Source organism: Diceros bicornis, chromosome 35 (assembly GCF_020826845.1).
Source record: "Diceros bicornis minor isolate mBicDic1 chromosome 35, mDicBic1.mat.cur, whole genome shotgun sequence".
Taxonomy (NCBI): Eukaryota; Metazoa; Chordata; class Mammalia; order Perissodactyla; family Rhinocerotidae; genus Diceros; species Diceros bicornis.
The window spans coordinates 24240749-24267843 of NC_080774.1; the positions used below are offsets into that span (position 1 = coordinate 24240749).

A 27095-nucleotide genomic window follows, 5' to 3' on the forward strand; every position below is an offset into this window, starting at 1 on the left:
TTATTTATACATAACTTATCACAGTCTACTGGTGTCATTTTATCAGTTTTAGTGAAGCATAGAAACCTGACCTTTCTGTAAGTTCCTTTACCCTCTCCCATTTATGGTATAATTGTCTTAAATATTTCCTCTACATACCTGTAGAACCACATGAGACAGTGTTTTAATTTTTGCTTCAACCATTAAAACATAATTTAGAAAACTCAAGAGAAGGAAAATCTATTGTCTTAACCCATGTATTTCTTATCATGTTCTTTCTTCCTTCCTGATGTTCTAAGATTCCTTCTTTTATCATTTCCTTTCTTTTTAGAGAACTTCCTTTTGCCATTCTTTTAGGGTGAGTCTGCTGGTGACAAATTCTCTTCGTTTTCCTTTGTTTGAGAATGTTTTTACTTTCCCCTCATTCCTGGAGGATGGTTTCACTGGATTCTGGATTGACTGTTCTTTTCTTTCAGCCCTTGAAAAATCTTGTGCCACTTCCTTCTGGCCTCCATGGTTTCTGATGAAATCCTCTGTAATTCAGATTGTTTTTCCCCTTGGTAAGGTGTTGCTTCTGTCTCACTGCTTTCAGGATTTTTTTCTTTGTCTTTTTGTTTTCAGAAGTTTGACTATAATATGTCGTGGTGCGAATTTCTTTGGGTTTATCCTCTTTGGGTTTGCTCAGCTTCTTGTGACTATGGAGATGTATGTCTTTTGTGAAATTTAGGAAGTTTTCAGCCATTATTCTTTAAATACTTCATTTGCTCTGCCTTCTTTCTTCGCTTTCTCCTTCTGGGACACCAGTGACACAAATGTTAGATCTTTTGGTGTAGTCCCCCAGGTCTCTGAGACTCTGTTCATTTTTTTTCAGCTGTTTTCTTTCTTTTGTTCAGATTGGGTAATTTCTGTTGTTCTATCTTCAGGTTAACTGATTTTTCCCCCTCTTTCCTTTCCTTCTGCTGTTGAGCCCATTGTTGTGTTTCTTATTTTGGTTCCTGTATTTTTCAGTTCTAAAATTTCCATTTGGTTCTTTTTTATATCTTCTGTTTCATTGCTGAGACTGTCTATTTTGTTGATGAGTCTCACTATTGATCTATTATGGGAACAGCCAGAAAATTGAAGATGAGCACTTTTTAGAACTCTGCATCCTAGTAGGGGCAGGAAAACTTGATGTTCATTGTTTAGTTATTGCTTATTTTTCAAGTGGATAAATTTTAGTGATAACACTTATTTCCTTCGTATTTTACACTTGCTTTACCTAAATGGATGTTTAAGACCATCTTGAGTATTAAAAAAAACCCTTGCACTGAAGCATTGTTTTCTTTGGAGAGCAGTGATCTGTGTGATCAAGTTAAGGGTGTTTAAAGTTGAGTTGATTCATTTAGCAAATATTTGCTGAGCACAAACTATGTGGCTGATAATTGCTAGATTCTGGAGATGCGTGGTGAATTAGACAGCTGCAGACCCTGCATCAGACAGATAAAGCGGCGATCAGAATATGATATAGTAAGAACAGTGAGGGAGGAAGCCCTGGGGGCTGTGGGAGCACGCGGGACACGTAAGGAAAGTTTCTTGGAAGAAGTGACATTTCAGCTAGCCTGCAGGATGAGGCAGCCAAATGGGCAGGGAGCAGGAAAGTGTGCAGCTCGAGGAAGGAGCGTGTACACAGGGTGAGCTTGGCTGGGGGCCTGGCAGGCTGGGGGCTTGGAAGCAGTGGGCAGGGAGGAGCTAGCTCAGAAAGAACTGCTAAGTCTTATTCAAGAGCAGGGACTAAAGAAAGAGGGAGAGTAGTTGAAGGATTGAAAGCAGCATTTTGATAGGCTCAGAATGAAGTTTTAGAAGAATGTAGCACAGGAGTGGATGGGCAGGGGCAAGGTGAAATGCAGAGACTGTTGAAGAGGCTGTGGGTGTTGTCCAGGTGAGAGATAACCATGACCCAGCGCAGGGCTCTGCAATGAGGGGGATGGATTTGAAAGAGATTGAGGAGATGTGATGGAGAGGACTTGAAATTCTGCTTAGTGAAGTCCAGGGGTGAGACTTTAGCTGGGCCAACCTCACGATTAAAAATAGTAGTAACTTGGAAATATATTGTGGTTTGTTGTTGTTCCATTGGCAGAAAAAGTGGTATGTTCCTCCATTTTCTATTTGATAAGATCTTTTAGTCTGAATTTGAGATCTAAAGCATTTGCCTAATATTCTGTGACAGACTTTCCACTTAATCTTAGGAACCATCTTAGATGTCACTGGGTGATACATGGTATTCTGATATTTTGATGGAACCACAAAAAGGATCTAATGGATTTTTAGTGAGTGATGTTAAGGTGTTGTTATTCCACCTTAAGCATGTGAGGTCAGCAGAACTTTGGGTGGGGGCTGGGGCTGGCTCATCTCCCTGGGTTTGTTCTGCTGCTTGTGTAGCACTCATGCCTTAATTCGCTCAGCCAGTACATCATCTCTGAGCTTTCATCATTTGTCAGCTCTGAGCTGGGCAGGGACGAGACAGGCCAGGTCTGTGTCTCATGGAACTTATATTCTAGCTTGCAAGCAGCACATACAAACAATCACAAAGTAAAGCAAAACATTTTTTCTGAATGGATACCCCAGTATTCTCCATGGAAAGAACTCTGTGCTGGTGGCAAAGAAACCCAGTTCCAGTTCTGGCTTTGTTGTTTCCCAGTTCTATGGACTGGGGCACATGATTTACCTTTTTCTGGCCTCCTCCCCTTTCTTGGCTATAAAATGAGGCTAATTCCATCCTACAGGTGCCTGCCACATAGAATATACTTGATACATGTTTGTTAAACAAATTAATGTCTGCTTTGCCCACTTTACGGGCCCTTGTGAGAATCGAAAGAGTTATGTTTGTGACAGCCTCCCATAGAAAGTGAAGTACAACCTAGATGTAAGTGGTATTGATAAGTATGCTGTCCTTTATAAAGTACTGTCTGTCATCCTTCATTTGTGTAAAAATGTGGTAATGTGAATTTCAGTGACTGGAGAATGGCTCCTGAGTCTCCTCTTTTGTTTTTATTTTAAAAATTACATTAGGAATGTCCTTTCTGTAGAATTTATAGCAGCATTTATTTAACATTTCTCAAGGGAAACTTTAAATGGCAAAGAATGAGGCCAGAAGCAAAATGAAATGGTGTCAGGTCTCATAGTGACAGACTCATCTCCGCATCTACACGGTAGATGCTTCTGTTTGACGGGCCACTTCTGACACTTGTGATGTTGAGCATTTTTTGAATAGCGCCATCCAACCAGCTTTGATGACTTTTGAGAGTACAAGTGAAACCTGGGAGACAAGTCTGTGCAGCCCTGTGGGTAAGAGGCAGGGCTGCAGCTGAGTGGGTGGGTCTGGCTCTAATGGCTCTGTCCCCTTTGGGACCTCCAGCGAGCTGCCCACATCTCCAGGCCTCAGCCTCTGCATCTGGAGTGGGGAGGTAACATTCCCACCTTTCTTATCACATCCTAAATGGCTCATCTGTGTGAGACGCTTCTAAGGTAAGCCCTCAGCATGTGGTAGTTAGAATGCACAGCTGAGCTTTATTACTTACGCCCAGAAGGGGCCTAACAGCATCCCCTTGGCCTGAGAGGTAGAAGAACCAAAATCTGCTGTTTTTCCTGCTTATTGTCTGTTGTACAGCTTTCTTTACTGCCCTCCCTGCCTTCTGATATCCCTTCTGTGGCTGCGCCCACGTGTACCAGCAGGTTCTTAGTCAAGAACCATAGAAAACCAGCTCTGGATATTTAAGTAAAAAAAGATATTTACTGGAAGGTTCCTCAGGAGCTCACGGGCTCCCTAGAAAGGCAAGAGAACAGAGCTCTCAGAGGAGAGGTGAGAACAAGGCAGGCTGGGCAGCTGGATCCATGATAAGTTATGTCCAGAACCATCCTGAAGAGGACATTGCCGCCCAGGTACCAGATATTGATGCCACCTGGGCACCACAACCTGTGGTGCCCCTGAGAAGCAGTCGTTGCTGTTGCCGCCACTGCCAGGAAAGAGTTCTCCCCATCCCTGTTCTTTTACATGTAAACTTTTATTTATTTATTTTTTTGGTGAGGAAGATTGGCCCTGAGCTAACATCTGTTGCCAATCTTCCTCTTTTTGCTGAGGAAGATTGACCCTGAGCTAACATCCTTGCCCATCCTCCTCTATTTTGTATGTGGGACGCTGCCACAGCACGGCTTGATGAATGGTGCGTAGGTCCGCACCTGGGACCCGAACCTGCGAACTCCGGGCTGCCAAAGTGGAGCATGCGAACCCAACCACTACACCACTGAGCCGGCCCCCTTACATGTAAACTTTTAATGAAGTACAATATGCATAGAGAAAAGTGGGCAAATAAGTGTACAGCTCAGGGTATGTTCACAAAATTAACACACTGAGTAACCACTACCCCCGCTGAAGAAATAAAACGTGACTAGCCCCCCCAGAACCCTCCCCCTTGTCTCTTTCCAGTCTCTGTTCCCCCAAGTGTAACCACTGTCTTTGACTTCTCACCTCAGAGCTTACTTTTGCCTGTTGTTGTACTTTCTATATGTGGGATCACACAATACGTTCTCTCTGTGTCTGTCTGCTTCTGCTCAACATTATACTTGTGTGGTTCTTCGAGATTGTTATGTGTAGTTCTAATGCATTTATTCTCATTGCTGTATAATACTCTACTATTTGGATAAACCATCAGATGGACAAACCACCATTTGTTTGTCCATTCTAGTGTGGACGGACATATGGGTTGTTTTCAGTTTTTGGCTGTTAGGAAGAGTGCTGCAGACAAACCATACATGTCTTTTGGTAGCCACGCGTACGCATCCCTAATGGGTAAGTCCGTAGGAGTGGAATTGCTGGATCATGGGGCGTGTGTATGTTTACTGATAACTGATGAGGTTGAGCACTTTTTCATATGTTCATTCGCCATTTGGATATCCTCTTTTGTGAAGTGACTGTTAAGTTTTGCCCATTTTTAAATTGAGTTGTTGGCCTCTTTACTACTCATTTTAGGAGTTCTTTATGTTTTCTTGATACAAGTTCTTTGTTGAAGGGCCGGCCCCGTAGCTTAGTGGTTAAGTGCGCGCGCTCCGCTGCTGGCAGCCCGGGTTCAGATCCCGGGCGCGCACCGACGCACCGCTTGTCCGGCCATGCTGAGGCCACGTCCCACATACAGCAACTAGAACGATGTGCATCTATGACATACAACTATCTACTGGGGCTTTGGGGGGGGGGGGAATTAAAAAAAAAAAAAAAAAAGTTCTTTGTTGAATATATTTGTTGTGAATATCTCTCCCAGTCGGTGGCTTGCATTTTCTGAGGCTAATTTTTGCATCTCTAGATCTAGATTTAAAAACCTCTGCAAATGCACGGGATTGGCCTGTGTGTGCTCTGGTTGCCAGGGATCCCAAACAGCAAACATCAAACCTTGTTTGCAGTCACAGGTATCCATTCCCAGATGATGTAGCCTCTGGAGAGGTGCCTTGGCCAGGACTCAGCCGCGCACACCAGAAATGACTCTGGCTAGTGTTAGCAGAAATGCTGTGCTGCCAGGGGTGAGGTTGCTAGCTTCCTACTCCCTGGGAGGGTTGAACTAGCGGACTGGAAGCTGAGAGGACAGTCTGGGTCCCCAGACTCTCACTAGCTCTGCTATGACGGGGCCAACTGCTGATGCTGCTGCAGGGAGACACGGAGTCAGAAGCTGATGGCTGCAAAAGCACGCTCCCTCTGTCGTGGTTCCTGCCACTACAGTGGCTACCTTTTCTCCTGCTCACTTCCCTCTTAACTTGCTTCCACATTTAAGTCTTGTGTGAATGCATGTCACTGGTGGAACCTGAATCCTTGGAATTTTTGCTACAGGTTGTTTTTGGCTCTCCAGCCTCTATGGTATAGGAAGAGGGGAAAGCTCCAAGCAGCAATGGGCAGCTCTTGGGCAGTGCTGCTCCAGTAGTGGGAGGAGCCGAAGAGCCATGTGGGTGCTGTGGTGGCTGAGTATTCTATGTGGGAACTGTGTGGAGAGTTGAAGTGCAGCCCCATAATTGCCATGTAGGAATAAACCAGCCCAGCTGCATGCGAGTTTCCAGAAGGTCATTCCTCCACTCATCTATTCAGCCATCGTGTTCAGTGTCCTACGGGTGCCCTAATCAAGTACTATAAACTGAGTGGCTTAAACCAACAGAAATTTATTGTCTCACAGTTCTGGAGGCTAGAAGTACAAAATCAAGGTGTCAGCAGGGCTACGCTCTCTCTGCAAGTTTTAGGGGAGAATCTGTTCCAGGCCTGCCTGGCTTCTGAGGTTTGTTGGTAATCCTTGGCATTCATTGGCTTGTAGATGCATCACTCCCATCTCTTCCTCTCTCTGTGTCTCTCTTCCTCTTCTTATAAGGACACCAGTCGTATTGGATTAAGGCCTACCTTAATGATTTCATCTTAACTTGATTATATCTTCAAAGACCCTATTTCCAAGTAAGGTCACATTCACAGGTACTGGGAGTTAGGACTTCACCATATCTTCCTGGGGGACGCAGTCTAACTCACAATACCCATCATCAACCCGGGCCCTGGCTGGACCCTCTCCTTTGGCTGCTCTGGATCCCTGGGCCTTCCCAGAGCCACATGCCCCTACACCGCTGCTCTCGGTTGGCCTGGCCCTCTTCCTAGCCTTTGCCTGGGCAGAGTCCCCTCATTGTTTGAGACTCTGCTCCACTGTACCTCCTTGATCCCTCTAGGACAGAAAGGGCCATTCTGTCTCCTGAGCTCCTACCACTGGCAGCTTATCCTTCCATTTTGAGTTTGTTTTTAAAGCCAACTTTTTATTGACAACTGATATGTATGTAACATACAACATACTGTATGTGTGTAACATACATACAGAAAAGTAGGTAAATTATAAAGGTGTAACTCAATGAATTTTCATAAAGTGAACATTCATTTATTCTGAATTTATTTCCCTCTGCTTATTGAATAGTAGCTTGCAATTTACAGGCCTCTTTCACAAGATGGAATGTTCTTTGAGGCCAGAAAATGTGTCTTATTTATCTTTATGTTTACCCCCTCTTCAGTTTCTAACACAATTCCTTTATATAGTAGCCCACAGGAAGTACTTGCTGAATTAGAATTTAGAAGATTGGAGGTGAATTTACCAAGTGAATCAGAGTCAGTCAGCCAAATGAACAGAGCTAGTGTTGAATGCAAGTCACTCACAAGACTAAGTGCTTTGCTCCAAATTAGTAGGTTTTGTCTTTCTATGTGTCTGGATTCAAATTAGCTGCCTGTCAATTTTTTTCTTGCCTATGGACGTTTTTTGTGAAGGTCCTCTAGAAAGCATAACCCAAGGCCAGGATTAAAGAGCTGATGCTTTGTTTGGGAGATGCAGTCCTGGGGCAGGGAGACAGAAATGGGAAGTGGAAAGATAAAAGTGACGGATGATGCGGTGCATTACCTTGCTGGATGTTGCTTCACAGTGAGCTACAGAGAGACACAGCGGATCTGGTGCATGGACTTCTCCAGAAGATACGCAAGGAGAAAACACACCTCTGAGCAGTCTGCAGAGGAAAGAATAGAGGGGGAATTTATCTGCGCCTTTTGCTTCCATCTCCCATTTCCCACTGTGGCATTTCATGAAAGTCCAGGAGTGGAGGGACAATTGGGCAAGGATGAGGCACCGACCGAGAGAAACAGAGAAGGAGGCTGTCGAGGGAATCTGAGAAGGCGCACAAGGTTTGTGTCCAATACGCTCCACACCTTGCGCTACTCAGGTCTGCTCGTGGCCTCCCATGGTATCAGCTCTCCTACTGCGATGTGGGGACCTCCCTCCATTCTCCTGAGAGAACGAAGACATCTTTCACCTTTCCCTGGGAGGGGAGGTGCGACTCCAGTCGGTGACAGAGTCCCCTTCCTGGTGGCCAGCTGGAGTTGCTTGGAAGACTAAAGCAAGGTTGTGAAACAAGCTCATTCTCTGCTCCTGTGGCTGTTCCTGACACTGTATTGATAGTCATCATCTTCCTCCTCCACCACATGTTCTACATCCTCTTCACTCTCCACCAGCACTTTGGCAGGTCTGTGATGTTTGTCCTGAGGGGTCTGGGTTCCTTGTTGCCTTGCCCATTAAGAGCCATGGAAGTATTAAGAGATTCCGCAGGGAATCCCCTGGGCTCTATTCCAGACATTCTTCTTCCATCCCCATATGTGCCATAAACCTCACTCCTCATGGCAATTAGTATCACTGACCCCAGCAATATAGTCACTCCATTCTTGATCTGTTGGTTGCTGGCGTGAGGAGCTGAAGGTGGCCAGTGGGTAGCATCAGCTTCCGGTTTAGTGGAAGCTTTATTGTGTCATATTCCCCCTTACTCTGGAACTAGAACTTCTAACCCAGCTGAGTCCAAGTGTACAGGGATGGGAAGCACAAATCTGCAAGGGGTTACTATGTGTGACAGTGAGCAGGGCCACTCCTGGAACCGTCTGCTGTAGTTATACAGGACATGGTACCAGATATCAGTTGTCAGTTCAAGGCATATACTGCATCATGGAGGACAGAAGCTCAAGCCCATAAGACATCTCCCCATTCGGCACCTCAGCTGAGCCTTCAATAGGCCATTCCATTGTTCTGTCAGGTTGGCTACCACTCAGTGACGGCAAGGTTCACGGTGAGAACGGTGAATTCTATGGTCAGGAGTCATTGATGCACCTCCTTGGCTGAAATGAGTGACTAGGTCTGAGGCTGTGTTGTATGGGAATCCAGGCCAGCAGATGAGGATTCGATAACTGTGGACCATAGTGCTGCTGGTGGCAACCCCATTACCAGAAAATGCAATTTCAGTAAGGACAAATTGCTTACCCACCCCAAGGTGGAAGGGGTCTAATCTAGTTGGTGGCTGTCTGGTTCTTCCCAAGGAGTGGGCCATGCCCTGTAGGTTCAATATTGGTCTCTCCTACTGGCAGGTTGGGCACTCAGTGGGGCAGCAAGACGAGCCTTGGTGATACAGAGGCAAAAAGGGAAAGAAAGGCAAGAGAAGGCTGCCAAGTGATGTGGTGCTTTAACGGCCCAGCCACCGCTTCACAGCAAACTGCAAGGGTCACAGAGGCTGCTCATATTCTCTGGGCTCATGGACTTCTCCAGGTTTGTAGGGATAAACCATATCTTGGAGAGATCCACGGAGAGAATAAATAAATGAAGAGTGTTTACCTCCCTGCTTCCCATCCATTTCCCACTTCCCGCTGGTCATTATTCAACATGTGAGCGCTAACCCTTCCACACTAGTGGGTTGCAAAGATCTCTTGGTGGCCTTGCAAAGCCTCTTGGTGGCCACTCAGGAAGCCAGATCCCATACTCTGAGATTCAGCACTTCTTCCAAGTCCAGAAATGGAGGGGTGACTCAGGCCAAATGGGACGCCAAGAGAATGGAGGAGGTGATGAGGGGACTCTGAGCTGGTGCACAAGGTTTGTACCCAATACAGGTGGATTAGTCACTAGCCATAGGGCTACATTAACTATTACAGCTTAGTTAATGCTTAGGAAGTGCTGCACTATTATAGGCTTCCAGGTTCTTATGGCAGATGTCACATTCTCATCTCTGGGAAGGACATCGGCCATCAGAACTGCTGAGTATTATTTGGTTGAGAGTTGGTGTGACTCACTTAGAAGGATGTTAGTTATGGTAACCTCTCTTGCAGTTGAGTTTTACTACAGGTGTTTCATATTTTGTCTCTACTTGTTCTAAATACGTAAAATATCCACCAAACGTGAAGTAAGCCTCAAAACATGTCTTCTTAAAAAAATGGCAGAAGATACATGATCATGTATGCTGGATATGAGCTCTGATATAACTGGGAGGCCCTAGGACATGGCCTGGTTCGTCCTGAGGTAGTGAGGACACTGAAGCTGCCCAGGGCTCGATGAGAATCGATGGTTTTGGGTTGCTGCGCTCCTCCAAAGGCCCCCAGCAGGGAGGAGGAGTTGCCACTGCACCTTGCAGGGCCCAAGTCTGCAGTGTGCCGTGAATGGAGCTTTAACTTTTCCACCATCTGGGCTGTTGGAGTGGCCCTGGAAGGTTGACTCTCACAGAAAGGGTTACCTCAGCCAGAACTCACAATGGGAGAAACAGAGCCTTTATGTACAATATGGGCAGGTGCACCACTCCCAAAAACAACTTGAATTTTAGGATATGTCCCTAAATTTTAAGCCCTTTCAAGACTGACTTTGAAGGCATTGAAATTTTAAGAAACTGACTAAACAGGCAAAAAATATCACTTTGGCTACTGGTGGAGAATGGATTGACCACAAAACATCTAAATGCAAAAAGAGCAGAGCTAAATTCCAAGACAAGCAAATGCATTGGACCTTGATAATTTTAAGGGCCTTTTAATCTCTAAATTCACATGTGCCGCTATGTAATTTCTTCCAAATAACACAGAAAAGTAAAATTGAAAAATTAATCTCCTCAAGTCTTTTAATAAAAAGTAACTTTAGTTATAATGAGTTAAGGTTAAATTTAGATTTGGATGCTAGATGACTAGTGAAGCTTATCTGCTATATTTTCATTTTCTGAAATTCTCTTGTTACTTTTTCATATCTACCTGTTCTTGTTTCATTTTTACCTCTTTTTGTCTCACAAATTATTGCTCCATTTATTGATGTTATGCCTTCATCTTTGAGAATCCTAAACCTATTTACCTGCATTTTTTTCATATTCTGATAGTTCCATTTTGTCTGAAGTGATTCATCTTCTGAGCATTGACTTCGTTGGCTTCTTTCTTAGCACTGATTTTCTTCACAGATTTTGAGTTTTAGTTTTTGGGCTCATCTTGACAGAGATTCTCCCTCCCTCCCTGAGCCTTGCCCACCACTCTACTCTTCTTGATCTAGTGATTTTGAAAGTGCCTCCACCTCACCCCCTTGAGATCCCAGTCCAAAACCAGGCTTTATGATGAGGGCTTAGGACTTCTTTCTTACAGTGACATTGGGAATATCTCCAACCCAGTCACTGAGCCTGAGGGCAAGTGAGTTCAGGTTCTGCCTACAAGATTTCATATCAGCTCTGAGCCTGGGCAGAATGTGATGGTAGCATAAAAATTTTTTTAAATTTTAAAATAACTTAGACTGGGCTGGCCCCGTGGCTTAGTGGTTGAGTATGCACGTTCCGCTGCTGGCGGCCTGGGTTCGGATCCTAGGCGCACACCGATGCACTGCTTGTCCAGCCATGCTGAGGCAGCGTCCCACATACAGCAACTAGAAGGATGTGCAACTATGACATACAACTATCTACTGGGGCTTTGGGGAGTAAAAGGGGAAAAAGAGGAGGATTGGCAATAGATGTTAGCTCAGGGCCAGTCTTCCTCAGCAAAAAGAGGAGGATTGACATGGATGTTAGCTCAGGGCGGATCTTCCTCACACAAAAAAAAATAACTTAGACTTACAGAGAAGTTGCAAAAATAGTACAGAGTTCCCGTATACTCTTCACCTAGCTTCCCCTAATGTTAACATCTTACCTCACCAAAGTACAATCATCAAAACCAGGAAATTACCATTGTTATAATACTATTAACTAAACCTTAGACTTTATTCGTATTTTACAAACTTTTTCCACTGATGTCTTTTTTCTGTTTTATAATCCAGTCCAGGATCCCACATTGCATTTAGTGATTTTCTATTCCCATAATTCTGTCTACTTTTATTAAGGAAGATCTCTCTCTTCTCTTCCATTTATTTATCCCTTCAGTTATTTACTTATATCAGTATGGATTCGTGGATATTTATTTTAGTCAATGGATTGTAATCCAATACTTCAGGCCCTGAATAGCTTCCAGCCCAGCCCTGATTTCACACAGTGGCCTGGTTTCCCTCTCCCATCTTGTACATGGTACTTCCATTCTCTTCTTTCCGTGGGAACTTCTGGAACTCTCGGCCACCTCTGCTGCTTTTCTGACATTAGGCCCAGGAGGCCCAGTATTTTAGTTTTGGGATAAAAGTCTAAATCTCTAACACAACCTGTGAGGTACTACATTTCATCCCTGCCGAATTTTCTAGCTTCATTTTTCTCTCATCTACTCTCCTGTTCTCAGTGCTCCGGCCACACGGAATGTTTTTCTGTTCTGTGAAAGCTGTCAACTCCTCGCCTCGTAGTATTTGCCCCTGCTTTTCCCTCTGCCTAGAACACTGTCAACCCCCTCTTCTTTTTGTACGAATCCATAGTATCATTCCGGTTAGTTCCTATACCATTTAACACCTGAACAATCTCTAGCCTGAAAGTCCTTAAATCTAAAATGGCAAGTTTCCAACAGGCACGCCCAGCTCTGCCAATTTTGTAAACTACGAGGAGTTTTCTTCAAGTGAGAGATGTCAGCACCTAAGAGCTGGAGCTTTTTCAGGTAAACTAAGTCATCGTCTCTAAGCAACGTAACCAAAGCAGGAGGGGATCAGAAAATGCTGCAACTGTTCAGATGAAAGATGAATGTCTTGTTGAGTGTCATTTGACTTGAGAACTGGTAGAGAATCAAGAAAATAACAGATGATGAACAGTCGGGGGGAAAAATGAGCCTTAAAGGGCAGCAGAATTGCCAAGTGAGTTCTTGCCTCTGGCAGTGTTACATGCTGACCAATTTCTCTTCCTTTTCCCTCTGTGGAAAGAGCTTTGATATGTCGTGGGGGGTTCTGAATTTCCTTTGAGTATATAAAGGAGTGAGTTAAGTAGATCCAGTCATGATGGTTGGATCTCAGTTTTCAGACACTGGTCACAGTTGGAAATGGCCCACACTTTAGTCACCTCCACTTCCCCTTACTTTGGTGCCATTAGCTCCATAATTTTGTAACCAGCAAAGGGTCAGTCCCTTGACATGAGGTAGCACTGTATTAGCCTAGCCATTGCCTTTGTCTCATTTGTTGTGGGGCCAGAGGAGAATGGCGGCGTCCTTGCTCTGTGGATCTCGGTTCCCAGGTCACTCTTGCAGGGGGTACCTCCAAATCCACCCCCTGGGGTTGGGTCTCTGATCTCAGTTTTAGTGGAAGGTTCCCACCCTGCTCCAACTCTGTGGTTCTGAGACTTAGTGGAAAGAGCCTGGGATGGGATTAGAGGGCTGCACTGACTAGCAGGACCCTGGGCAGTCACCCTTCTCCATTTCCTGGTGTCTGCAAGGGTTCAGACCACAGCAGGCATGCCCTGCATGTGGTGCTGATGCAGCCCTCCTCCCTCTGCCACTCTCCCCACTGAGTGCTCCTCAACCAAACCTCTACCAGTCAATCCCAATAGGCATTATCTCCTAGCTCTGACTCCAGGGTCTCTCCCAGCTCTAAGGGTCAGAGATTCTGAGGATTTGCTTTGAGGCTTTCTTCATTCTGGAGCTATTGAGTTTGGGAGCCTCACCCCGTACCTTCTCTTACCTCCTACAGAAATCAGGGTGAAATGGCCCACACCTGCCGTGGCACCATCAACCTGTCCACCGCGCAGTTTGACAAGGAGGACTCTTGCGGTATTGTGCTGACCAGTGGGGCAAGGACCTACCACCTCAAAGCCAGCTCGGAGGTGGAGCGGCAGCAGTGGATCACTACCCTGGAGCTGGCCAAGGCCAAGGCTGTCCGCATGATGAGCAGCCACTCAGGTAGTGAGCGCTCGGCACAGTGGGTGTCCTGGGTCTGGAGAGAGTGGGAATTGAAAGTGTTTAGAGGACAGTGGTGACCAGGAGACCCAGGCTAGTGCAGACCAACCCTGGAAGGTCAAGATGTGCATTCACCCTTCCCACTCAGCAACGTGTGTCCTCTGCAGTGAGATGCTTAGGTGGTCAGGGGTGGCTGGCAGTTCTTGGGATGGAAATGTTTGTGGTGGGCAGTGCTATGTGTGCCTTTCTTTGGACAAGTCTGGTTCCTGGACTTCAGCAGACTCTTCAGATGCTGTGGTGCATCAGCTCCAGACACAACAGTCGGGGATGGGAGTCCAAGATCGTGCACCTGTGCTTTGGGCCAGACTTTATTCCAGGCCTGTCATGGAGACTGAAAACCGTTTAGCCAGAGCTGCTGCCTTTGCCAAGGTGGAAGGCCAGCTCAGACGTCCTGAGCAAGGCATTTTATTTTTTTCTTTAATACGTTTATTATTATTATTTTTCTTTTTGGTGAGGAAGATCAGCCCTGAGCTAACATCCGGCACCAACCTTCCTATTTTTGCTGAGGAGGATTAGCCGTGAGCTAACATCTGTGCCCGTCTTCCTCTATTCTGTGTATGAGATGCTGCCACAGCATGGCTTGATGAGCGGTGCGTAGGTCCGTGCCCAGAACCAGAACCCATGAAACCCAGGCCGCCAAAGTGTAGCGCGTGAATTTAACCACTACACCATCGGGCCAGCCCCAATACATTTATTGTTTTAATATATAATGTCTTTATATGATTTATACGGTTTAAAAAGTAGATGCAGTGAAGTCTGCCCTTGACTTTTGTCCCCAGCCACCCACCCTATTCTCCCACCCAGAGGCAACCAGAGCTACCAGTGTCTTGTTTCATTACATATATATTCAAACAGGTACTTATTTTAAAATAAATGCAGTCCTGTGCCTTGCTTTTTTTCAATTTAGCAATATATCTTGGAATTTTTTCCCTACCAATACATAAACAGCTTCCTCCTTGTTTTTACAATAGTACAGTACTTCATTGTATGGATGTACCATAGTTTATTTAACCTATAGCTGTTGATGAACATTTAGGCTGTTTCTTTATTTTGCTATGACACTGTTCAATGAGTAACCTTGCATTTCATTTCATGCGTGTATAAGTATAAATGAAGTGTACGTTCCAGGAAGCGGAGTTGCTGGGTCCATGGGAGTGTGCATTTGCAATTCTGAGAGATTGTCAAGCTGCCTTCCACAGGGGTTGTACCATTAGATGCCCGCAGAAGTGTGTGAGAATGCCTTCCTCCCGCAGGCTTGCCCGCCCAGAGTGATAGCAAATGTTTCTGATGGGTAAAAACTGGGTCCATACACATAGCGGGGGGGATTGGGAGCTGTGATCCTTCAGAAGTTTTGAGGAAAATGGTGTGTGTTTCCACAGATCTGTGTGGTGTTTTAGGAAGGCAGGGCTCCAGGTGAGAACAAGTCACAGCCCCTGCTCTCCAGGATTATCTCACAGGCTGGTTGAGGAGAGAGTGAGACCTTTGGAAGAAGCACTAGCAGAAGGCAGAATGAGAAGGGCTAGTGATGTTGGTCACCATGCCCTATACCCAGTCTCCCCACGTTGGGGTCTCTCCCTCAGTACTAGCTTCTTTTAATGCACATTGAAAGTCATTGACTGTCAGTCTGACCTTCTGTTTTAGTCTCACCCATTTGGAGCATGGGTCCACCCCATGGTAACTCTTCCTTGGGGTCAGCACTCGTGTGGCTCTGGTGTGTCAGCAGTGATGCTGAGCTCGGTGAGGGGTCCCCAGGGTACCACTCCATTTCCCGGTGAAGGAGGGTGTTGGGGCCATCTCAGACATGGGCTGCGCTGAGACCCCCAGCAAGACCTCTGATCGCAGTTTGGATGTCTGTGGAAAGCCAGTGTGGTGAGTGATGTGGCTGGTGGTGTGGCTGGGCTCAGAAAAACCCTGTTGGCCAAGTGTGGGAGCACTGCTGTTCATGTAAGAACTAGATTCCTCTTTCTGGCTTCTCCTAAGTAAAATAAATTAAATAAATAAATAATATTTTGCTTCATTTTCTAGGAACTTCCTCAAAATAATGTAGCAGGTAACATTTATTGGATTCATCATTCTGGAACAATTTTCCTGGGACAGCCAGTGGGAGGGGTTTCTTTTGCAGCTGGGGTGGAAGTGCTTGTTAACTCAGCTGGGCAATGCTAGGGATTGTTAGCCTGGACTTCTAGGAGAGGTTGAGACCCCTGAGGGAGCAGCCTCAGGCTCACCTTCCTTCATTTCATGCCCCTTAGGCATGGTCGGGGGCTGGAAACGCAGCACATCTTGTGTTCCCAAGGAGTTGTTTAGCCTTCTGGGTAAGGACACAGGACAACATTCAGGTATAACTCAAGGTAGCACATACTATGTGTCAGTGAGAAATGGTAGGATTCCTCTCCTTTTGGTGTTTTGAAGCAGAAATGAACTATCGTATGTGAAGGAGAAGACTTCAGGCGGGTACTGTGCTTTTATAGAAAAGTTGGGGCCGCCTGATTATTTCTTGAAAAATAGTCCCTGTGGTGGCCCTTTCTGCAAGGCAATACCCTCCTTCCACAGTTCTCAGGCTGATGTTAGGAATTATGGTTTGTAACTTTTTACTTGGAGTCGGCTTCAGGTAGCCCTCAATGAGGGAAGACTGCCTGGTGTGTTTCTCCTTGAGTCTGGCTGTTGGCGACTAGCTGGGTCAATGGCACAGACAGCATGCCAGGCAGACTCCTGCAGGTCATCCCGGGGCCTATCTGTCCCTTCCTAGACTGTGGACCATCCCTCATCAAGCTGGAAGCCTACTTCCTACCTCCACTTACCTCTTGAAATCATCTGCTACTCTACAGCTTTTCTGCCACCCCCTAATCCAGGTACCATCCCCTCTTACCTGGACATCTGCAATAGCCTCCTGACTGTCTTCCTGCCTCCAGTCAGTTCTCCAAACAGCAGGCAGAAGGACATGTTTAAAAATGGAAATTCAATTATATAATTACACTGCTTACAACTCTTGGGTGCTATAAATCAAGTAGACTTAACAGACATGTACAGAACACTCCACTTAACAGTAGCGGAACACACATTCCTCTCAAGTGCATGTGGAACATTCTCCAGGATAGACTATATGTTAGGCCACAAAACAAGTCTCAATAAATTTGAAAAGATTGAAATCATACAAAGTACCTTTTCTAAGCACAGTGGAATGAAGCTAGAAATCAATAACAGAAGAAACACTGGAAAATTCACAAATACGTAGAAATTAAAAAACCAGTGAGTTAAAGATGAAATCACAAGGGAAATTAGAAAACACTTTGGGATGAATGAAAATGAAAACACAACATACCAAAGTTTATGGGATGTGGCAAAAGCAGTATTCAGAGGGAAATTTATAGCTATAAAAAGATACATTAAAAAAGAAAGAAAATTTCAAATCAATAACCAAACCTTACACCTTAAGGAACTAGATAAAGAAAACTAAACTAAACCCAAAGCTAGCAGAAGGAAGGAAAAAATAAATATCGGAATTGAGATAAAACGAAATAGAGAATAGAAAAACAATAGAAAAAAATCAATGAAACTAAAAATTGGTTCTTTGAAAAGATCAACAAAATTGGCAAAACTTTAGTTAGACTGACTAGGAAAAAAAGAGAGAAGACCCAAATTCCGAAAATCAGAAATGAAAATGGGGACATTACTACTGACTTCACAGAAATAATAAGAATTATAAGGCAATACTACGAACAATTGTCCACCAACAAATTAGATAACATAGATGAAATTGACAAATTCCTGGAAACACACAAACTACCAAAACCAACTAAAAGGAAGTAGAAAATCTTAGCAGACTGACAATAAGTAAAGAGATTGAATCAGTAATCAAAAATCTTCCAACAAAGAAAAGCTCAGGACCAGATGACTTCCCCCGTGAATTCTACCAAACATTTAAAGAAACAATTAACACCAATCCTTCTCAAACTCTTCCAAAAAAAAATGGAGAGGGAAATACTTCCTAACTTATTCCATGTGGCCATCCCTATACCAAAGCCAAACAAAGACATCATAAAAAAAGAAAACTGTAGACCATTATCCGTTATGAATACAGATGCAAAAACCCTTAGCAAAATACTAGCAAACAAAACCCAACAGCATATTAAAAGGATTATACATCATGACCAAATGGGGTTTATCCCAGCATGCAAGGGAGGGTCAACATAAGAAAACCAATCAGTATAATACACTACATTGATTGAAGGGAAAAAACCCACGTGATCATCCCAACTGATGCAGAGAAAGGGTTTGACAAAATCCAACACCTTTCATGATAAAAATACTCAGCAAATTCAGAATAGAAGGTAACTTCCTCAACATGATAAAGGGCATTTGTGAAAAACCCACAGCTAACATCATACTCCATAGTGAAAAACTGAAAGTTTTCCTTCTAAGATCAGGAAGAAGACAAAGATGCCAACTTTCACCACAGCTAGTCAACATTGTACTGGAAGTTCTAGACAAGTAATTAGGTAAGAAAAAGAAACAAAAGGAAAAATTGGAAAGGAAAATGTAAAATTTTCTATTGGTAGTTGACATGATCCTATATAGAGAAAATCTCAAAGAATCCACAAAAAAACTATTAGAGCTTAATAAACAAATTCAGTAAAGCTGCAGGGCAGAAGATCAACAAATATCACTTGTATTTCTATATGCTAGCAATGAACAATCCTAAAAGGAAATGAAGAAAACAGTTCCATATAAATATCATGACAAATAATAAAATACTGAGGAATAAGTTTAACCAAGGAGATTAAAAAACTTGTTCACTGAAAACTAAAAAACACTACTGAAAGAAATCAAAGACCTAAATAAATGGAAAGATATCCCATGTTCATGGATTGGAAAACTTAATATTTTTAAGATGGCAGTATTGCCTAAAGCAACCTATAGATTCAATGAAATCCCTATCAAAATTCCAGTGGCCCTTTTTTTTTTTTTCAGAAATAGAGAAAACCATCCTAAAATTCATATGGAATCCATTGCAGGGAACCCAAAATGGCCAAAGCAATCTTGAAAAAGAAGACAAAGTTAGAGAACTCTTTTCAATTTCAAAACTTACTACAAAGCTACAGGAATCAAAACAGTGTAGTACTGACATAAGGATAGACATACAGATCAACTGAATAGAATTGAGAGTCCAGAAATAAACCCAAACATCTATGGTCAATTGATTTTCAGCAAGGGTACCAAGATCATTCAATGGGAAAGGGTAGTCTCTTCAACAAATGGTGCTGAGAAGACTGGATGTCCACATGCAAAAGAATGAAGTTGGACCCCTACCTCACACCATATTAAAAAAACTAACTTAAAATGCCTCAAAGACCTAAATATAAGGGCTAAAACCATAAAACTCACTGAAGAAAAATAAGAGGAAATCTTCATGACCTTGGATTTGGCAATGGCTTTTTAGATATGACACCAAAAGCACAAGCAATGGAAGAAAAAAATAGAATAATTGGACTTCATCAAAATTTAAAACTTTTGCGCATCTAAGGACACTATCAGGAAAAGGAGAAGACAGTCCACAGGATGCAAGAGAATATTTTCAAATCATATATATATTTTTTTATTCCTTCTTTTCTTCTTTTTTTTTTTATTGTGAGGACGATTAGCCCTGAGCTAACATCTGTCACCAATCCTCCTCTTTTTGCTGAGGAAGACTGGCCTTGGGCTAACACCCTTGCCCATCCTCCTCTATTTTATATGGGAGGCCGCCACAGCATGGCTTGACAAGCAGCGCCTTGGTGCATGCCCGGGATCCGAACCCTGGGCTGCTGCAGCGGAGCACGTGTACTTAACCGCTATGCCACTGGGCTGACCCCCTCAAATCATATTTTTGATGAGTCTAGTATCCAGAATGTTAATGGGTAAAGTACTTGAATAGACATTTCTCCAAAGAAGATATCTAAATGGTCAATAAACACATGAAAAGATAATCAACGTTATTAGTCATGAAGGAAATGCAAATCTAAACCACAAGATACCACTTCATACCCATTACCATAACTATTATTAAAAAAAAAAATCCAACAGCAACAGCAATGGAAAGTAACAAGTGTTGACAAGGATGCAGAAGATTGGAATCCGCATACATTGCTGTTGGGAATGTAAAATGATGCAGCCACCATGGAAAATGTTTTAGTGGTTCCTCAATAAGTTAAACATTTAATGACCCATATGACCCCAGCAATTCCACTCCTGGGTATATACCCAAAAGAATTGAAAACAGGTATTCAAACAAAAAATGGTACATGAATGTTCATAGCACACTATCCACAATAGCCAAAAGGTAGGTGCAGCCCAAATGTCCATCAACAGATGAATAAACAAATGTGGTATATTCGTACAATAGAATATTATTCAGCAATGAGAAGGAATGGAGTACTGATATATGCTACAACATGGATGAAACTTGAAAACATGTAAGTGAAAGAAGGCAGACACAGAAGGCCATATATTGTATGATTCTATTTATATGAAATGTCCAGAATAGGCAAATCTATAGAGACAGAAAGCAGAGTAGTGGTTGCCAGGAGCTGGGGGAAAGAGGGATTGGGGAATGGCTGCTTAATGGGTACAGGGTTTCTTTTTGGGGTGATGAAAATGTTGTAGAACTGGGTAGAGGTGCTGGTTGCACAACATTATGACTGTACTAAATATCACAGAATTGTACACTTAAAAATGATTAAATGTTAAATTTTGTGTGTATTTTACCACACACACACACAAAATAATCTCAGGTGGCTTGCCACTGCTCTTAGGGTAAAATCTGAGCTCACCCTGTGGCAGTCCATAGCCTTCTCTCCTCCCCTTGTCCCCCATGCTGTCTCTGCTCAGCTCCTGTTCAGTGCCTTTGTACCTGCTGGTCTCTCTGCCCAGAACACTACTGCTGATATCCTTGGCCCGCCTGGCTCTCATACTTCAGTTCTCAGCATAATGACACTTCAGAGAGCCTTAAGCTGTCTCTCTCTCTCCAGACAGCTCCATCATAGCATCCTTGTTATTTTCTTCACTGCAATCTGCCATTATTAACTGACTGACTTGTTTACTTATTTATTGTCCATCTCTTCAGTAAAACCCAAGTTCTTGAGGGCAGAGAGGTCTTATGCATCTTATGTCCATGGTGACCCCAGGGCCCGTCACTGAGCTTAGCACCGGGGTTGGTGCCCACTGAGGGTCTGTTGTGGGGCCAGCATACATAGCAGCCATGACACCCTTGGCAGCACTAGAATCATCCTTGGAGAGGAGTATTGGGGTGTAGTGATTTCTCTATACCTGTCACCACTGGAACAGATGAAGGAACTCGTGACATTTAGTCTGGAGAAAGGAAGGTCAGGCAGAGCCTGCTCGTATTGAAAGTTTGAAGGGTCAGAGCATGTGAATGAGGACGCAGACGTGTTTTCTGTGGCACTGTGAGGCACAAGCAGAACCGGCAGTGGAGGGGGTGAGACCTTTTTCTGCTTGGCCTGAGAAACAAACCAGTGGACTACAAGAGGGAGGGGGTGGTAAAGGTATATACATAATGAAATGTTCCAGCAGAGGGCTGGGCTAGGGGTGGGGTCCCAAGGGTTCTTCAGGGCTCCAGTGCTGTCCTTCTGGGCTAACTTTGTATCTCTTTAGCTGTTCACTTTCCAAATTTGGTCAAATGTTCTGTGGTACTGTGGACAGGGCGCTGAGTCAAGGGTCAGGTCTGACCCTGGGCAAGTTGCCATGTCTCCCGGGGCCTCAGTCTCTATCTATAAATTGAATGGTCGGCAGGGTTCTCCCTGAGCTCCTGTCCAGCTCTGGGCCTTGGTGAAACCGGTGAACATTTCCAAGCTCCAACTTCCTCGTCTTCGGCACTCCTGCTTGGTTCCTGGGAAGATTACATGACAATATATGGGAAGTGTGTAGCGCTGTGGATGCAACCAATTTCGTTCATCCCAGCATCACTGTTCCACAGCTGGTGGCAGGTGATGTGACAGAAATCATCCGCAGGAGGTCAAGCACCCAGGGTGTTTGAAAGGCAAAGGGAAAAAATGCTTTCACTGTCTCAAAATGACCTACCTCTAACAACACGGATTTCCCCGAAGTGTGGTCCAGTGACCCCAGAGGGCTGCGTTTCTGGGAAGGTAGCCCCCCTCCCCTCTGGGTGGGACATGCCACTGGTGGGTGCAGAGGGATAGGCCGTGATCATCCTGGGAGTGTACTTGCACCCTCCGAAAGTGTCTGTGTCAGTCAGGAGTCTGTGTGCTGGGACAGTGGCCCTTCCCCTGCCAGCCCCGCCCCAGCTGTGGGCCTTCCGCGGAGCCCAGGACCCAGCAGCACTCCTGGAGGCCACCCTCAGCTGCACACATCCACCTCTGCTCGCTGCGGAAGTGACTGTCCCCTTGGCCACCTAAAATTTGGCTTTTGAAGTTTTCTAGTTTTATATTTGTGGACTTGCCAGTTGCCTAAAATGGGCAGAAGGAAGGAATACCTATTTCCAGGCCACAATAATTTTTATTATATAAAAAATAACCCCTAGTAGACCTCTGCACGTATGTGCTCTTGTATATTAACCTTTCAGAGGGAATAAACATCATTCAAATGGCACAGTCCTACATGAACTCAAACTTCATGAACGAGGCACGACAGCTCCAGAGAGGTTAGATTGACATGCAGGTGAATTAGCACGGTGTAAGGTAGGAAGCTGTCACCAGCCAGGGCGGATTGGGGAGGGGAATGATGTCAGGGAACACTGCTTGTAGGAGATGAAACCTGGGCTAGGTTTTAAGGAAAAGAGAAGAGTTTGAAATATGGAGACAGATGTGAGGAGGACAGGGAAGAGGAAGACTATCCAGACAGTGGGAATGGCTGGAGCAAAGGAGTGGTGTGTTCAGGGACCTTAGGGGTTCTCTGTGGCCAGGAGCGTTTCATGTACTCGGGCTGCGTCATCCCTCAGCCTGGCAGTCACCAGGGGAGGTTCAAGATCAGCCTGGTAGGGGTGGCGTCTTTGCTTTCTCCCTCGGGGCTGAGGGGCTTGGCCTCAGCAGTATCTGGAGCTAGGGCCTCCATCTGGCTGGGGGCACAGAACTCCTGTGGGAGAGGGTGGTGGCTGGGAGGGCTGGACAGGCTCAGTGACCAGAGCACAGAAGCCACCTGCCTGTCCCAAGAGGCCAGACCACCTTCAGTCAGCAGTAGCAGCCCCCACATAGCAGAGTGACCTGTTTTTGCCCAAGAACTTTGCATCAGATGGTCTGAACATGTGGGTTATTTGGACCCCTTTGAAAAGGAGTTTGGCTAACAGCTGCCATTGGGCTCATCCCCAGGGGAAGGGAAGATTTGCCTGCAGCCCTTCAGGAGGAAACAAATTATTTACACATATTTCAAGTTATAAGGTTTTGAAAGCAGTGAAGCATCATGTCCTGTAAATGCTCCATAATTTAATGGCATTTTCTCCAGTCAGTTTTGTGTTCCTTCCATTTTGCCTGGTGAAGGTTCTCACACTCCCTCCCACTTGTGTATTTGGGGTGCGGATAATATATTTTTCCTTATTTGAGTTTATTTGCCCTTAATTGTTACGCCCAAATGTTATGGCATATTGATCAGGCCCTGAGAAATCAGAAGCACATAGCACTTGCAAAAGTGACATCGACATAATTGTTGGATCTTTCTTTCTGCTACCTGGGAGAAAAAAGATTTTTCTTTTAATCTTTTTGTAAATAATCACTAAAAGAAATGGACTTTAGCCCAAAATTGAGCAGGCTTTTCCAAGTGCGTGTGGAGATGCTCAAATTCCCCAGATTTTGTTTTTCCACTTAACGCTCCCTGTGTTTATAGTTCCTTTTCATTGTAGACACTAGAAGGCTCCTTTTCTGTCTGTGAAAGAAAGAAAGTAACACAATAATGTGAGGTTGCTTGAAGGCAAATTGTTCCTTGTGCATGCGTGTATCATGAAGGGACCTTGATTGGCATCTTTTTGTGTCCAGGAGCTGAGCCAGGTGTGGGGAACTCAGAGATGAACAGGCACAGTCCTGGATCTGGCCTTGAGGAGCTCACTGGCTGGGGGTGAGAATAGGCAGCCTGGGTGCCACTGGCCCACGCGGAGGGAGACAAGAGCTCCGCCTGGGGCGGAGTAAGCGTCCGAGAACACAGGGACACCTGCCCTGGAACCTGCCACAGGAAAAAGGAGCTGGCATCAGACTCAAGTGGCAGCCCAGCCCAGCCCAGGCCAGTACTCCTGCAAGCAGGGGGCAGAGGACGTGGGATGCAAGGGTGTGGGAGGGTGGGCAGGCTGAGCCCCGCTGTTGGAGGGGGCAGGGTGAGGGGACTTCCACAAGGGAACAGTGGAAGGAAGGACTACAAGACAGGAGGGCCCACTTAAACTGAGAGCAACAGAGGGCAACCACCCTGATGGCATACTCTGACCCCTGCCCCTCACTGACCCCAGGCCACATGACTCCTCTCCTGTCTCTGCTTTCCTGTCGGTCGGGTCCTGGCCTCGTGGCTGCTGTACCCGGTCCCTTTGGCCTGCTGCACTATAGGCAGCCTGGCCCCAAGGCTGACAAGGACTTCTGCAAATGCCTTAGGGGATGAGGTCAAAAGGCCAAGACCCCACAGGACCAGTTCCTGCCAGGGCCGGGGCTGGCTGCCCTGGTGGTTTGGAAAGGCTGCTGTGTGCATCTGAACCACAGCACCCACGGATGCTCTTGTCGTCCATGCTCGCATTATGGTGACGGCTAGCAGAACCTCTGACGAGGGCTATGCTCATTTTGGCAACTACCTGGTTTTTGTTGGTTTGTTTTAAATTGAGTTCTCTTTTCCTTATTTATTGTCCTTACTGCTTCTTAGCAAGAAATGAACCCACATGTCCCTGCTATCCTTAGCAACTGTCCTCTGTTCCTCCACCGTGTCAGGGGGCTCCTCCCCCCTTAACCTTCTCCCTGTGCCCCTCACCTCTCACCCCACCCTGTTGTGTGCCAAGCCCCTCTCCCCTCCCCACGTCCTTCATGCCTTCTGGGTTGGTTTCTCTTGGCTTCAGGGAAGCCTGTCTCCTGTGCTGGCCTGCCCCGCATGTGCCTAATTCCTCCACCTGGAGCTGCTCTGCAAGGAGCTATTCTCCTGAAGCTATTCTCCAGCTGCTCTGACCAACTGCTATTGTGCTGAGGCTGGGGGGACCTGTCCAGCCCCCGCCTGCCAAATGTGGATTGTCTTTGGCCGTCTTTTAGGGCTGCCTCTGCTCCTCCTTGAAGCCTTCCATTGACATGTTGCCGTTTACTGACTACATCTTTCTGTCCCCATCACTGATCGTCCCTGTGTCTCTCTTCAAGCTCATAAAGACCCTTGTCCCTTGAGCCCTCTGCCTTCCTCCTGTCTGCCTGCCCTTCCTGCTGGGCAGCCTCACCTGTGGGTCCCCCATGCAGCCTCTGTCTTGCCAGTTCTCGTGCCCTTCCTAGCCTCTTGACCTTGCAGCACATCCACCTGCCAAACCCCAAGTGGGATCATCCCACTTGTGTCCTCCTGTGGGCCTTTGCCCAGCAGTGCTGGAACACTGGAGACAACATATACACCTCATAGGCCATGGCCACTAAATGGTCATGCTTCCCACCTAGCATGCCAGGCCCGGGGAGCGTGGGAGCAGCGAGTGCATGGAGCTCTAGGTGACTGATGGCTGGGGCCTCAGGTGATGTCCTGGGCAGCTGATCAGGTGACCTTTCTGCTGGGCAGAGATGGGCAGGGCCCCATGTCACAGGAGAGACTGGAGCTCACCAGCCTTTCAAGAGAGTCCATTCTTGTTCTCAGATTCGCAAGCCCTTTCTCGTGTGTTATTAGAAGAATCCATGTGAGGAAGGACATGACGTTTTCTGGTATTCCGATGAGGAGTCGGGCAACCCCAGGACTGGATGATTTGCTATTTAAGTAGTTTCTGAAGTGTGGGCGTCCTTTGACAATGGATAGCTTTATCTGGTGTTCCCAGCTGCCATCTGGTGGCTGGATCAAGGCTCTTCTGAGGCTATGCCTGGTCTGGTAGGGCTGGCTTGCATATATGCCTTTGCTCACACATCTGTCTTTTTAAGGTCCCTGGGGGGTCATCAGAATATGGAGCCTTTGGGGAGAAGAACGCAATCAGGACAATGATCTGCCATCTAGGCAGCCCCCTCCCTCTGAGAGGGGCAAGGGACCAAGGCCCAGGGCTGTGCCCAACTCCAGCATCCACCTCCCTATGCCACTCATTCGTCCAAATCTTGGCATCTTGCTGCCCCTGCTGGGATTGCTCCCCACCCATCTCAGCCCTCAGGTCCACCAGGGCCATTGGCCATGGAGCTTATACTCAAACCCCAGGCCTTGTCCTCTGGGTGGCACACCCTTGCATCTTCAACTGTGCCTTGACATGGAGCACCTGGCCCCATGCAGCCTGACCTCACGAGGCCCTGTCCCCCTCCCCCACACAGCCACCTCTGGACCCTGTGGGCTCCAGCTCAGTAATCTGGAAGTCAGAGGCTGGCCCTTTTCTGGCCGCCGTAGCAGCTGCCCTCCCAGTGCCCTTCTAGACCTCTCTGGCTCCTCCTCCAGTAGCAGCCTTCTTTCTTATCCTTTCTCCCTTGACCTGGCCCTGTGTCCGTCCCTCAGTCCCTCCTGGGGAGAGTCTTCCTCTCTTGCCTGGTTGTCTAGCATCAGTCAAACCCACGTGTCCTCCACTTAGCTGTGGGGCAGCCTGGGAACCAGACAGCCCTGAGCTTGAATCTCGGCTGTGCCACTTACTAGGTGAGCCACTTTGGCAAAGTCACTTGACCACTCTGTGCCTTTGTTTCCTCATCCTAAAGTGTGTCTAGTGATAAAGACCTCTTAGGGTTGCCAAGAGGAATAAATTAAATCATGTTACAAACTGCTCAGCATGGTGACTGGAATGTGGTGGCTGCTCAGTTGACAGCAGTGAGGCTGTTGCTCTTTTGGTGATGACACTTCAGTTCTGCACATTCTGCCTTCGGTAGGGGTGGTAGGGCCCCTTCGCTGAGCCAAGGTATACAAGCCACACAGCCAAGTTCTGGGAGCAACCCCTCCCAGCTGTACAGACTAGCACCCCCTCAAGCCCAGGGCTTCTGCTGGGCCTTTATGAGTGACTGTCCCCCTGGTGTGGGTTCCCTGCCAGCATCCTTTCCCACATCCCAGTGGCTCTTGAAGTCCTTGCCACTCTGCATACACTCACCACTGCCTTCCGCCACCCCAGCAAAGGACTTGCCTTCTCCTCATTTCGTAGAACAAAAAGAAGTCCACAGCCTAGACCACCTCAGCTCTCTGCCGTCAGACTTACCACCTGCCTGCAGCCACCCCTGTGTGACTCCGGTGAAGACATTTCTCCTTTTTCAAACAGTGCTTGGCCGTGGAGACTGCTACCTCTCTTTTCCTTGGGGACCTGGTTCCGTTGCTATTCTCCTCTCTCTCCTGTAGCCTCGACCTCTTTCCTGGCTTCTTCCTACTGCTC

The 27095-nt window shown here is 46.0% G+C and overlaps 1 protein-coding gene across 1 annotated transcript in view; it reads left to right on the plus strand.

Moving 5' to 3' along the window:
- The window catches only part of OSBP2 (oxysterol binding protein 2), a 196836-nt gene that overhangs the window by 38370 nt on the left and 131371 nt on the right, over positions 1-27095 (plus strand). The window contains exon 6 of the mRNA XM_058531789.1: positions 13359-13567. Coding sequence (XP_058387772.1) covers positions 13359-13567 — 209 coding nt within the window. The remainder of the gene's footprint in view (positions 1-13358; positions 13568-27095) is intronic.